This window comes from Montipora foliosa, chromosome 5 (genome assembly GCF_036669935.1).
Source record: "Montipora foliosa isolate CH-2021 chromosome 5, ASM3666993v2, whole genome shotgun sequence".
NCBI classification, from domain to species: Eukaryota; Metazoa; Cnidaria; class Anthozoa; order Scleractinia; family Acroporidae; genus Montipora; species Montipora foliosa.
The window spans coordinates 5,019,633-5,032,792 of NC_090873.1; the positions used below are offsets into that span (position 1 = coordinate 5,019,633).

The following is a 13,160-nucleotide window of genomic DNA, read 5'->3' on the forward strand; positions in this document are numbered from 1 at the left end:
GTCCTTGATAGCCTACCACGTAGATCACGGACAATACCTCCGCTACCCATTCGTCTTCTTCATTCGAGCCGCTTGTACAATGAGAAGGAATTAAGGGCCGCCAAACCTTGCAAACATTTGCTTCGATAGCCATCGAATTAGGTTTTATTCGAAACCCGGGGCGCTTACCATTTGATTGAAATTTTCGGTGAGAATGTTTCGACAAATGGTACTGCATGTTCTGTACTTAGAAAAAGAAAATGGGAATGTGCTGTATCATTTGCCAGAAAAACGGGTTGTTCCGGTTGAAAAACAAATGAAACGGTCTATTTTCTGTCGCACTTGTAAATGTGGACAAATGGTTCAGAAATTTCCGGGCATTCCGGTCATAGCGAGAAAAAGGGAATACCTCGAAAGGTATTACCTTTTTTCCGAATACATTACACCGAAATGAACCGTTCCATTTGAATTCTCTCCGGAATTACCGAAAATTCCATTCAAATGGTAAGCGCTCCCGCGTTACCAACCGCGTTACCCGAACCGTTGGAAGATTAAGACCAAGACTCACGATTGGTTACCACTGTGTCGATTGACCAATCGCGGGTCGCTAAGCGTTCTTCCAACGGTTTGGGCTTATCCTCGGTAACTCACAGATGGCGTAACACACAGGAAAACAAAAGAGCAAAAAAACATCAAACAACAACCTAACCCTACCACGAGCTAACAAAACAAAGAAAAAGTTTCACAGGTTTTTACCCGCGGTTTGGGCAACGTGGGTTTCGAATAAAACCTAATTCGATGGCTCTCGACGCAAATGCATAGTTTGGCGACCCTTAATTCCTTCTCAGTGTACAAGCGGCTGGAATGAAGAAGACGAATGGGCAGCGGAGGTATTGTCCGTGATCTACGTGAAATTTCGAGGCTATCAAGGACTTGAGAGCGAATTTAGTGCCCTTTTCCTTCGGTGATTCCGTTCGGCGGCTTCGTCTTGGTGCTCAACCTTGGGAATAATAATAGAGGGAAAAAAAAGAGGAACCCAAAACCACCTGTATCGCTCTTAATCGACCCAAAAACCGTACCAGAGACAAAGGCACACAAGACTGAAGCAAGGTAAGCTGTTTTTTATTTCAAATCATAAATATATTTTTTTTAATTTTGAAAGAAAAACCGTTTTACTCATACACATCCTTATAAATTTCTGCTCTTGCAAAATATAGTACAGTACAGATACACATTGATACACATACATCTAGCTTGGGCTACCTGTGGTAAAACTTAAAGAGAACAATTTTTTTTTGATCAATTATTTATTCTTCACTTCCGACGGTGTTCTCTTACACGAATATCAATAGGTATTAGAAAATACAGCGTTTTCACCTTGTCAATGTCTCTTAAGGCGGTCAAAAGTGGTTTACGACGCATGAGTTCTCAGGGAAATTCTTGGTCACGAACCAATTGCCCGAAGCGGAAAATACAATAAAACTCTTTGTTTGTCCACCCAAATTTTGAGTAAGCATTGTTTTTGTTGTCTTTTAGGACCATCGCAAGTCCCAAGAGAACTGGAAACGAAACAATACTTATGCAAAATTTGGGGGAACAAACAAAGAGTATTGTGGTGTTTTCCGACTCGGCCGATGAACTAGTCAAATCAAAAATTGAGTGGTGGCTCAATAACTCTCCGTCACTGTGGGTGTTGCTATGACAACAATGTTATGGTCGTCATCGTCATCTTTGCCGGCATTGTCGTTCTCATTATTACTATCACCCACCCCCACATTGTCGCCATTTTAAGTCGCCTCCAGGCCACGCTGCCCATCCCTGTCCCATCTCATGTCCTTCGAGATTGTAAGCCTGCATCGCGTTCATTTTTCTGACATCGGTGAGTGTTGAGAACTGGCCACGCCTCTCGAATCATTACCATTATCGATCTCTCATAAGACTTGCTTGTCGATCAACAATCCTTGCACCAACGAACTCGTTTTTACAACGAACATTTTGAGAGATTTCCATTAATGGTGGCATTCCATGCCATATATAACTCTCACTAAACATAGTTCGAGCGCCGCCATCTTTTAAGCAAGCCTTCTTGTATTTCCAGAAATTTGTTTAACAGGAAATAAACATTTCTGAAAGTCAAGTAGACTGCTGCACGACCGATAAAACAACGCGAAAATGTATTTTTTAACGATATCTTGGCTGGTCAATACCAGACGAATTTATAGAATAGATATATATGGCGAGCCATCTGAAGCAAAATTTATCGAAACGTAATTTTGCTAAAGATGGCGCGCCAAATATATATATACATGTCATGAAGTAATTAAAGATTTCAAACGATAACGTAACGTGATATAGCTACTGAATAAACAAACCAAAATTACAAAAGAATAAAATGCCGTTGAAACATTATATACTGAATAACGAGATCGTTAAGTGTTTATCCTAAGAGGTTTCATCGAGTGTTTTCACTCACGTGATCAGTAACCTTGTATCTCCATCGAAACAAAAGGAAACCTTTGCACGATAATAGAACTCAATTCCCGGAGGATAAGCTGGGGACACCAACACGGCGACGGTTCCTTTGTTTCAGAGAATACCAACATGGCCTTCGTGACGTCACGTGAAAGCACTCTAAGTTTGTACTTTTTCAATGAGATGCGCTTCCCGAGATTTCCTAAAATAGTTTTTCGAAGGGAATAAGTAACATATGACTGTGTGAATGGTTACTGCTAAGAAAGTGTTCTGACCATGAAATGATATATGAAATAAATCATCGGTCTGGATGCGGTCTGGATATAACTACCAATGTGACTGAGTAGGGCGTCTACGTTCATTACAAAACGGTCTTACAGGAGACGTTTGGTTTCCCCGATATACTGAAGATTACATAATTTACACTGAATCATATAAATAACATTAAAAGTGTTGAAAGCAATGTGAGATTTGATTTTATGGCTTTTAACGTAGAATGAAAATTGTATTCATTACGGCCGTGTGCGATATAGGGGCAGGTGGTGCAGTTTTTACTTCTGGAAATAACTATGAAGCTACAGCTGCGTAAGCAGTCTCTTAACGATTAAATCGAACAGGAGAACAAGCAGTACATGACGCAGGAAATGGCTCTAATAAATAAACCAATCATGGTGTTTATGACGCAGGAAATGGCTCTAATAAATAGACCAATCATTGCGTTTGTACTATGTGCGAGAGATTCGATAAAATGCCTTGGTTATCCGGTCACAAGTGTGATCTGATGATGAGGTAAAAATGTCGGCTTGAGTTTAGATGCAGAAACTTGAAGCCGGCTAAATGTCCCAACTTAATTCCGTCAAACCAAATGTAAAGCAAAATGTTTATCAAACAAGTAAAATATTTGTTGGCTCAACTATATTCAACAGGTTAAAAAGAAGGCTAAAAGTCTCAAATTATTGCCTCCAAGATGTTTACCTAGGTAATACGATGCACGACTATTTTAATAAGCCTCACGAAGTTTCCTCTAGTTAACTTTCTCAATAATGTTTACATCACTTCTGTTTAGGAACACGGGCGATAAATATTGCAAAGTGTCCTCCTAACTACTCTTCAAGTAAACAGAAGAGGCAGCGAAAACTTCAAGTTATAAATGAGACGAGCGTCAACGTTAACTTTTATGCCGTAAATACGTAGTTGACGATTACACTTGACATTCGTGAAATACAGTTGGCCAATAAAGTGTAAACATCTATCCCGGGCAACCTCGTTCCCAGGGTCTCCTCCTGGGAACGAGGTTGCTATCCCGGGATCCATATCGCCTGAACATCGCGTCCACACAGCATTAATCGAGTTGTCTCGTTCACACTGTCGTCAACGGAGTAGATCTAGAAAAATCGGAGTGTGCAAACGACCTCTCGTCCTTTGAAGAACTGAAGCCTTCTTTCCTTCGCAAGCAGCACAGTCTCCTCCACACCAGGCACCGAAGCTGTTTGTCCACGCAAGTGTATACGACAGGACTAAGAACTGCATTCAGATACGACAACCATTTTGTCAAACTTGCACCAACTTGGTCAATCGAAGAGGGAAAAAAAGCAAATCCCACACTGACGAAGATGAAAGGCGTCCAACAGCATAAAAACGTTCCAATGACAAAACCGATCGTCTTAGCGGCTTTCAGGTCTCTTTTAAACGTCTTGTGATGACGATGGCTTTCGGCGCTAGTCACGTGGGTTTTGTCACGTGTGTGTCGCATAGCAACGCGAAACATGCTACCATATGCGGCGATAATGATGAACAGTGGTAGAAGGAAACTTACACACATTATGAAGAGAGCGTAAGCTGAAAAGGAAAAGGTAGTTTTAGTGTAAGTTTTCTTCAATACAGAGCACTAGTTAATCGTCCAGGTGGCAGTCTACAGAAACGCAGTACCCAAGCCGCATAGATAAGTCCTTTCTCTTCCTTTTTCAATGGATTTTTTACATCTTATGGTGAAAGTTAATATATATGAAAGGCATACATATTTGAATTTCAGAGAGATGAATCAACTTAAGATGCTGCTCATCGCAGAATATATAGAGGATATTACACGGTGGTGAGAAGATATGAAATTTACGTCCTCGTGGCAAGAACATCTCTCACTTGTTCGCGTTATTGTTCTTGCCACGAGAACATAAAATTCATATATCTTCGAGCTAATGTGTAATTTTCTTTTTATTTTATAGACAGTAGTGTTTTACTCGCCATTTTTCCTTCTAACACCGAGCACAAACTACCGCAAATTCTTGCTGCTCGGCGGCAGGAATTTCTACAATTTTCGCATTTCTTCTTTACTTGCAAGGAATTCCTCGAATAGTTTTAAGTTGTATGAAGGTTTACTCTTCGTGTTCGCATTTTCTTGTTTCTCAGAGAAGGATTTTACGTCGGCTTCAGAGAACTTCACGAACCAATCGGAAGACCTTAGACAGCAATGACCAGAACCAGGTTGCTGACCAGCGGTTTTCGTTAAAACAATGGTTTGCTGGGGGTGCTCAGTCTCGCGGGCTCAGAAAGCCTGGCTGTGGTCATTGTTATTATTATTTTAAGGTTTTTCGAACCAATCGCTCGCCTTTTTTCACTGACTGTTAGCACAAACAACCATGCAAAGGCGGAAAAGGGAGTCAGAAATATCCTCACTAGTGAGGATGTAGAAAAGACGCCACTCGGGTCTCAGATGTAGTTTCATATGAATTTTACGAGCGGTGTATTTTCCAGTAAAACCTTCCCGTCTTTATACTAAAATGGCTTTCATATATATTAACTTTCTTCACATCTATATCCAATACGGGCTCAATACGAACTCACATAATGACCAGTTCCCAGATAGCTTGATGGCTCAACTTTCAGAGCACTGCACCTGTATCGCAGAGGTCACGGTGCGAATGCCGTTCAAGCCTGTATTTTTCAGGCTTTCCTTTCGTTACTGCTTAAGTCGCGTTCATAACTGCGATAATCAGCGTCTTAGAGCAGTTTTCAAATGACTGTCGAAAATAATTACGCCATTGCAATTGCTACGCTTAGTGATTGGTTTAAAAATCTCCCGCCAGTTTATCAACCAATGAGAAGGAAAACCAATTAGGAAAGCCAAAACCTTAATCTCCACTTGCACGCGTGATTTTTCCCGCGCTTGAGCAAGCTTTACGAAATTGCTACGAATCTGGATTGGTTCATCGCGCTGTTTTCACCGGCTGTGATTGGTCGAAGTAATTACTTTGGTATTTGTTTTACGACACTTTATTGAAAACTGCTCTAACTTGATTTTTCAGATCTGAAGTCCAAGTCTGACTTTAATATGATTCTGGTTCTATAAGGCTCACCCTTGTCCTTGTTGCTGAGGACAAGCAATCAATTTCATGCATTCATTCATGCATTCATTTTTTTGGTTCGTTCTCTCATTTCCTCGCTCGTTCGCTCATTACTTCTTACGTTAAACCACTCATTCAGTAATTTATCCTGATTCATGGACTCGACCACTCACTCCCTTATTCACTCACTCACTCATTCACGGAAAGTCGCGAGGGTTCCAAAGCGAGTGTTCGTGGGAGTGGGTGCGAGGCGCTAAACGACACCAACGAGCAAGTCACAGTGGACTTCGTCTCTTTTTCTGATTGGCTGGGCCAGTGGCGCAAAATTTTCGTCCAACTATCAAGCTCACAGACGCACGGCCAAAGATACTTTCGGTATTGAACTGAAACTCGACCCAAAGTCTTAACTGCCACTTACCTCCATCGAATTTTCGTAGTGGCTTCCACAATGAGGCAACAGTCATTGAATATATCCATATTCCCCCGATAACGTGCAATGCTCTTTTCCCTGTCATAAAGCGAACATAGGAGTAAGGTTTCGTTACGGCAATATATCGGTCCACGCTGATTGATGTAAGACTTAAAATCGAGGCTGTTCCACACAGAATATCAACGTGTCTCCAGATGAAAATAAATGTCTCCCCGAGTAGACAAGAAGCTGATTTGTCGTCGTAAAGTAGAAAGACCAACCAAATGGGCATGCTGATACCTGTGACGAAAACATCAGCAACACAGAGGTTTACGATAAAATAGCGTGTGATTCGCCTGGCTGAGCGTTGCTTGTAAACAGCCAAGCAGACGAAAATGTTAGCGATGAAAGCCGCGATTATGAGGATACAGATTAGGGATGCTCTTACAAAGGAGCCTGTCGTACCCAACAGAAGTGGTTTCGTAAAAGATTGATCCATACACGTCGAGGAGTTAGACTTGTTCGTATTGGAGTCGTCCATTGTGGTTGCTAATTAGTATTTCAATTCCTTTGGCTACGAAAGCGAAAGACAATTTCAAAGAAGTTGATCACAGTGCAAATTGCAAACAAAAATTTCCAATCGCTGTGCTTATGAGTTCCGAATATTCCCGACGAATGTCGATGATATTCGAAGGCTGCCGATAATTTCCGATATATTCCGAAGACTTCTGCTCGCTGCCTCGAAGATGTGATAATTGTCGGTGGTTAGAAATGGAGAACTTGGATTTTTCCAGAGCTGAGAATTAACCTGAAATTAATTGACCGGGAATGAAATTAATAACAAAAGGATTTAAGTCAAGAGGGATTAACTCAAAATGGCTCTACTTTTTGCCGTGTGAAAACATTTAAAAAGAACAATGCTCTCCCAGATATTTCTCAAAAAACTCCAGCCACCCACCGAACAAGTTTTAGCTCGCCATTAAGGCGTCTTCGTTTCGCTCATTAGACGATGGTATCGATACTAGACATAAGCTGTAATATTGCGATGTACCCATACGAAAAAAAACATACGTTTGTTTTTCGGAAAGAGGCGTTAATTCATCTTTAGCTTTTTTAAAGCTTCGAAAACAATTAAACTTTTAAATGATCACTTTAAAAGTTATTTGCATTTTCCAGTACAATCTATTTTTCTTTCTTCGTGAGTTTGATGTTCTTGGGATAACAGAAATTAATTTGTCCAAAGTAATTGCTCTCCTGATAATCCTTGATAACATCATATGATTTTAAAAATTCGAATTCAAATTACTTGCTTGTATCCAATCAAAACAGCGTTTATTGAGTTAGCGCCTTTCTGTGGCTGAACTTTGGTAAACGTTTACGAGGAAAGGACACATGTTTATGAAGAGTTTGTGCTGAATGTATTTTAGTTTTTGAATTCCAAAATTATTCTACTGCGTATATTCACTTTGTCCTTGACCAAAACGAGTTCCAAGAGTAACGCTGGCGACAATTCTTTTCCTAGACTAAGAAAAACTAATCATCCGGCGCAATGTAATTTGTAAATCATCGATGTGCTGGCTATACTCAGGCTGCATCCCCTCATATCTGCTTCCGTGCGCTTGCAATAAAGGTTCTCGTCTTCGCTGACAACAATTAACTGACACAAATAGAGTAAAAAATTAAGAAGAGGTAAACATCTCAGTGGACTTACCGAACAGTTAAAGCTAAAATACTAGTGGTCTCGCCTCCGAGGAAAAATATTTCATTCGATTCAACTTGTTTTCTGGCAGAAACTTGAACGTCGAGCACAACTCCTTTATCCAAAAACTCTCCAAGGGTTGAACTGCCTCGAAAGGTCATCCAATCTAACCGTGCTTAATTACACGAAAAAACCACCAACGCGTTCTTTTGAGGTCAGATCCAGTGTTCCTAAAATATACAGAGTTACATGAGAACACATTACACTGACGTATTGAGCGATATCTGACTGATATGGCCCGATATTGCATGGAAATCCCACACTAGCCAACTGCGTTTGTTCTTTGGATTAGAATGCAACGATAACGATCAAATTTAACACTTTTTAAAAAAAAAAGCAACTTCAGTTCGGAAGAACGTTTAAAAAGCTCCAAATTATACCAGAAATTATTTTTTCAAGCGGACTCGATTCGGCAGCAAAGAGCGTCGAATTTGTTCATAGAGCCTTGGGCTATGAAAACTTATTTAATCATTCAGTTACTCTTTCAGCGGCGAAGGGGTTTAAATAGGTTTGAAACACGATATACCCGGAGCATCGAAAGCTAAAACCGGGCAGGAAATTAGAGGAAGTTCCATTGAAATTGTATTTGCCATCCCTGGCGGAAACTGTTTTGGATAAGTTGAATTGCCATGCGGGAAAAGGGGGAAAAAAAATCTTGAGTCACGAACGCGGCCCAGGATGTGTGACAGCCGCTTGGCGTCTGAATAATAAGCTACAAATTACGTGGAATTTCGCAATGCCTTTCTCCTTGGGAGGAAAAAAGCCGATTTTGAAAACTGAGGCGCCAGAGTTAAAACCCAACCCTTCCGCCCTTCCTAATTCTGTACAGGTCAAAGATTACCGGTTTATCGGATCTTAGGTTGGCTAAATTAATTCAGTCGTAACATCGCAAAGATATAGTTAAAGCGAGTATTGCCTTAGTCGAAGATGTTTTCTTTGTGTTTGAGGATGAAAAATACGGGTTAGTTTATCTTCTAATTGCCAAAAAGGCGGGCTAAAACGATCAAAAATGATACCGGGTGGTTTTCAAGTCTTATCAGCACTTTAAATGAATACATTACGCGGTATTTATTTTCAGTACAGCTTAAACTACATCGAGAGTCATCTGAACGGATATCCTTTCAATTTTACTGTTCGCTGGAACTGGAAAGCCACTAGCCTTCTGTCAGGTCAAAACCCGGAAAAATGAATAAAAGCACCGAAGTATTCAACAGAATGTTCACGTCTTAGCGTGGGTAGAAAATCGATTTACGACGCATGCAGAGCGTGATACACGCAACTTAGTTGCAACAAAGATTGTTCAAGTTCCAAGCATAGCCAGGCAAATATAAGTTTCTTGAGTGTCGTCTTAACAAAATATTGGCACTGCTAAATTCATAAAGTACCAGTTTTCCTTACGAAAAGAGGCTGAGTTTATTACGTCATCTGCGAACACAACAAACTCTTGAAGCACTATTTGTGCATACTCAATTAGATCGCAAGGATCTGAGTTTGCAAAACACTTGTAAACTTCTACGTCGGCGTATTTAGGCATGAATTTTAAAGAAAAAACACTACTATGATTATGAAGTGCGACTACAAACTGCACTGAATTGTTCGTCAGTACATGTATCATGAAATAAGAAACCCACATTGGTATTATGTTAAAACATAGTTAAAAAAACGTCTCTAAGTCTTTTAGTTAATTGCTCTGCAGTTTTACATTTCTTTTTCCTTCTGTGCGAATCTGCATTTGGGTGAGAAACCCTAACATCAAAGAATGCCGAACAAGCCTATGATTTATGCCAGTACGTGCTAAATTTGGTTTCTACATTTGATAACACGTATCTCTACCGTCGTAGTTTGCCATAGATACTACCTGAATATATGCCTGTTTTTCATTGTTTGGCAAACAATCCATTTTGTACTTGGCGCTGATGGAATGATTACGTCATTCGAGTGCACAACTTGGTATACTGACCTACACTCTTTTTCCATAAGGAGCTTTTTTATAAGAACTTCTAGGTTGAGTAAGAACACACCTAGCTGAGACTGAGTCAGTTGAGAACGTTTTAATTTTGCGCATTTGTTTGTTTTTTCTTTTGTTTTAGTGAATAGTGCAAATGAGACATCTAGCCCCAACAGCCTGATATACAGGATGCAAAAAACGAGAAGAATTGATTATACTCGAGAAGAGTCCTCGACATTTGGAAGCTCATTAGTTTTTTTCCAAAACTGGCGGAATGGGTAAAGAATGTTTGAGGTATCACCAAGAGAAAATGAGGGGACAGAAAGGGAGGCTCAAGGCGTTGGCCGGGATATGTTATGTCCACGAAAGTTATTCTTAGACGAGTGGAAGTCTTTGTTCTAGCGGAAGTCTGTCTTCTGAGACTTCCGTATGCAGTCTTGCCTCGCTCTCAGGTTCTTAGTGAAAAGAGAAAATGATGGCGCACGTGGAAGGCTGATGAATATATATTTTCTTTCAAACATCGGACCGAGGTTGGCCTGCATGCGGACGTCTCGGAAGACTTTCGTTCGTCTAAAAATAACTTTCGTGGACATGACATATCCCAAGGGCTGGACCGGGAGCCTCCTTCTCTGTCCCCTCATTTTCTCTTGGTATCACTCTAGGCGTGCCGAATTGATCGCTGTTAAAAAACGAGAACTGTATGGGTCCGCAATTGATCCCAGAACCACAAATGATACCAGGACCGCAAATGATCACGGAAAGCAAATGATCCCTATTTTGGATCGGAAATGATACCGAAAAAAAGGTAAGGAATGGCATGGAGGATGGAATGGTCTGGATAGAGAATTAAAGTGAAGAACGCTTATTTTTATTAAAATCACTTTAAATTATGCCTCACAACAGGATTCTGCCTCATTATAGTTTTTCAGAAAGACTGAATTTTGTTTCTTACCCCGCTGTTATAAAATTGCCACATTTAATTATCGGCAGTACAATGATCAAAAAACTAACTTGGACGCAATTCTAAACTGATTGTGACCAGGGGCCCGGTTCTCGAAAGTCCCGAAACTTTACGGGCCGTGGGCCCGTTTCTCGAAAGTCCCGAAAACTTTTCGGGCCCGAAAAGCCATTTGTGAAATTGCCAACCGCTATTTTTGGAAGCCGATCTTTTAACATGTATTTAAGGCAACAAAAAGAAAAATAACTGTGAAGTTTGACGAATTAAATCCTCTCCTTTTTTGAGATACAAAGGGAATTGTGACACCCGAAAACGGCCTGTAAAGTTTCGGGACTTTTGAGAAAAGGGCCCCATTTCCGGGTGTCACAATTCCCTTTGTATCTCAAGAACGGAGAGGATTTAAATCCTCAAACTTCACGGACATGTTTCTTTTAGTTAGCTTGAAAACATGTTAAAAGATCGGCTTTTCAAAACAAGCGGTTGCATGGCAGTTTCACAAATGGCTTTTTGGGCCCGAAACGTTTTCGGGACTTTCGAGAAACGGGCCCCAGGGGGTCGTTTCTCAAACAACTCTGGCAACACACGCAGGGTTCGAGAAATGAGCCCCTGGTGCAAATCAGTTTAGAGTTGCGTCCAAGTTAGTGCGCTTTCCTTTATAAGGAGTGGCCGGCCAGGCCCGTCAGTTTGCAAAGAAAATGCAACAATTTGAAGGAACACTTGCGAGATAATCCTTCGCATTCTTCTGGAGGCGTATATATCATCCTAAAAATGTGTTAATTTGAAGGGGTGGTAGAGTTAATCCTTCCATATGCCTTGGTCTGGCCGATCAGTTCTGTCAAATGGAAAGCGCCCTTAGTTTTTGATGATTGTATCCGATAATTAAACGTGGCAAAGTTAATCTATAACAGCGTGGTAAGAAACAAACTTCAGTCTTTCTGGAAAACTACAATGAGGCAGAAACCTGTTGTGAGCCATGATTTAATGTGATTTTAATAAAAATAAGCGCTCCACATATTGATTCTCTATCCAGACCATTCCACCTTCCATGCGATTCTTTCTTTTGCTTTGGGATCATTTGTGGTGCTGGTATAATTTGCGATACAGTTTGGGGATCGTTTGCGGTTCTGGGAATATTTGCAGTCTTGGGATCATTTGAGGACCCGTACAGAACGCTATTGTGAAACCAGTTCATGCCGGATCCGGGCAAAAACCTCGTTTTCATAGCTAAAATCCTGAAATGTGCAATATTTTGCTTGAAAGGCACTAAAATGATGAGCATGTGACATTTTAAACATTGATCTACTTTAGATATTAAAACCAGTGAAGGAGGTATTCACTGATTTTTTTTTTCGAATCAAATTTGTTTATACATAATAATATACATGAAAAATTATTCCATTCTGATTGGCTAACAGAAATGCAGTTTTCAGGGTAACCTAGTGCAGAAAAGAGGTAATTCAGTGCAAAAAGATGTAACAAACCAAGAATTCTGATTGGTCAATGAGCAAACAAAGTCAGAGATTGCCAAGTCAAATGCGAGACCTGGATGACGCAATGCATGGCGCAATGATTGCGTGATACGTGTGCGTTGGGTTGCTTCTGTGTTATTGATAAGTAATCACATGATTTACCTCGTGCACTTTGGTATTTTTTCGTCTTTGCAATCTTAATGTCGTAATTTTAAATTAGTCATTAATTGTAATTTACTGTACACGTAATTTATCACGATGTGTATTTTTTCATATCGTTACTTTAATTTTAGAAAGCATTAGTATGGAACGCTAATGGTGACAAAAGTGTTCAAAAATAAAATATGCATTGTACCACTGGATATGTGCTGCAATGTGTTGGTTGAAGAATACACAAATAAGGTTCATAGTGAGCAAAACATGGGCTCCTTGAATGTTGTTGCAGCGTCAAAGTCAAATATATAGGTTGAAATTATCTATTTCTCCGATCTCCGATCTCCGATCGTCGGAGCGCGTGACGCGGGACAGGTAGAGGAAACTCTCGCCATTTGGAATTGATCATGGACAATGCTTATTTCGATTACCTTTTTCGATGGGATTCTCGGCTATTATTTTCCAGGCTCGTCGGCTTATTCACGACCCTCTGTTCCTCTGTACCCTCGGTTCCTCTGTTCCTCTGTACCCACTGTTCCTCTGTACCCACTGTTCCTCTGTTCCCACTGTTCCTCTGTACCCTCTGTTCCTCTTTACCCCTGTACCCTCTGCAGTCTCTGTTCACTATTTCGGAACCCACTGTTCCTCTGTACCCTCTGTACCTCTGTACCC

At 40.6% G+C, this 13,160-nt stretch overlaps 1 protein-coding gene across 6 annotated transcripts in view; it reads right to left on the reverse strand.

Annotated features, from left to right (window-relative positions):
• Positions 1–1,093: 1,093 nt before the first annotated feature.
• LOC138003449 (alpha-1A adrenergic receptor-like) overlaps positions 1,094–13,160 on the reverse strand; it is a 32,162-nt gene continuing 20,095 nt past the window's right edge. For 4 of the 6 annotated variants that reach the window (XM_068849526.1, XM_068849524.1, XM_068849525.1 and 1 more), the window contains 3 exons: positions 7,913–8,130; positions 6,211–7,009; positions 1,094–4,290 (listed from right to left, as the gene is read on the reverse strand). In XM_068849526.1, the coding sequence (XP_068705627.1) occupies positions 3,812–4,290; positions 6,211–6,742 (1,011 nt within the window). In that variant the 5' untranslated portion in view covers positions 6,743–7,009; positions 7,913–8,130 and the 3' untranslated portion in view covers positions 1,094–3,811. Of the gene's footprint in view, positions 4,291–6,210; positions 7,010–7,912; positions 8,131–8,340; positions 8,439–12,919; positions 12,940–13,160 lie in introns of those variants that run through there. The other 2 variants (XM_068849529.1, XM_068849528.1) reach the window with 2 other exon arrangements.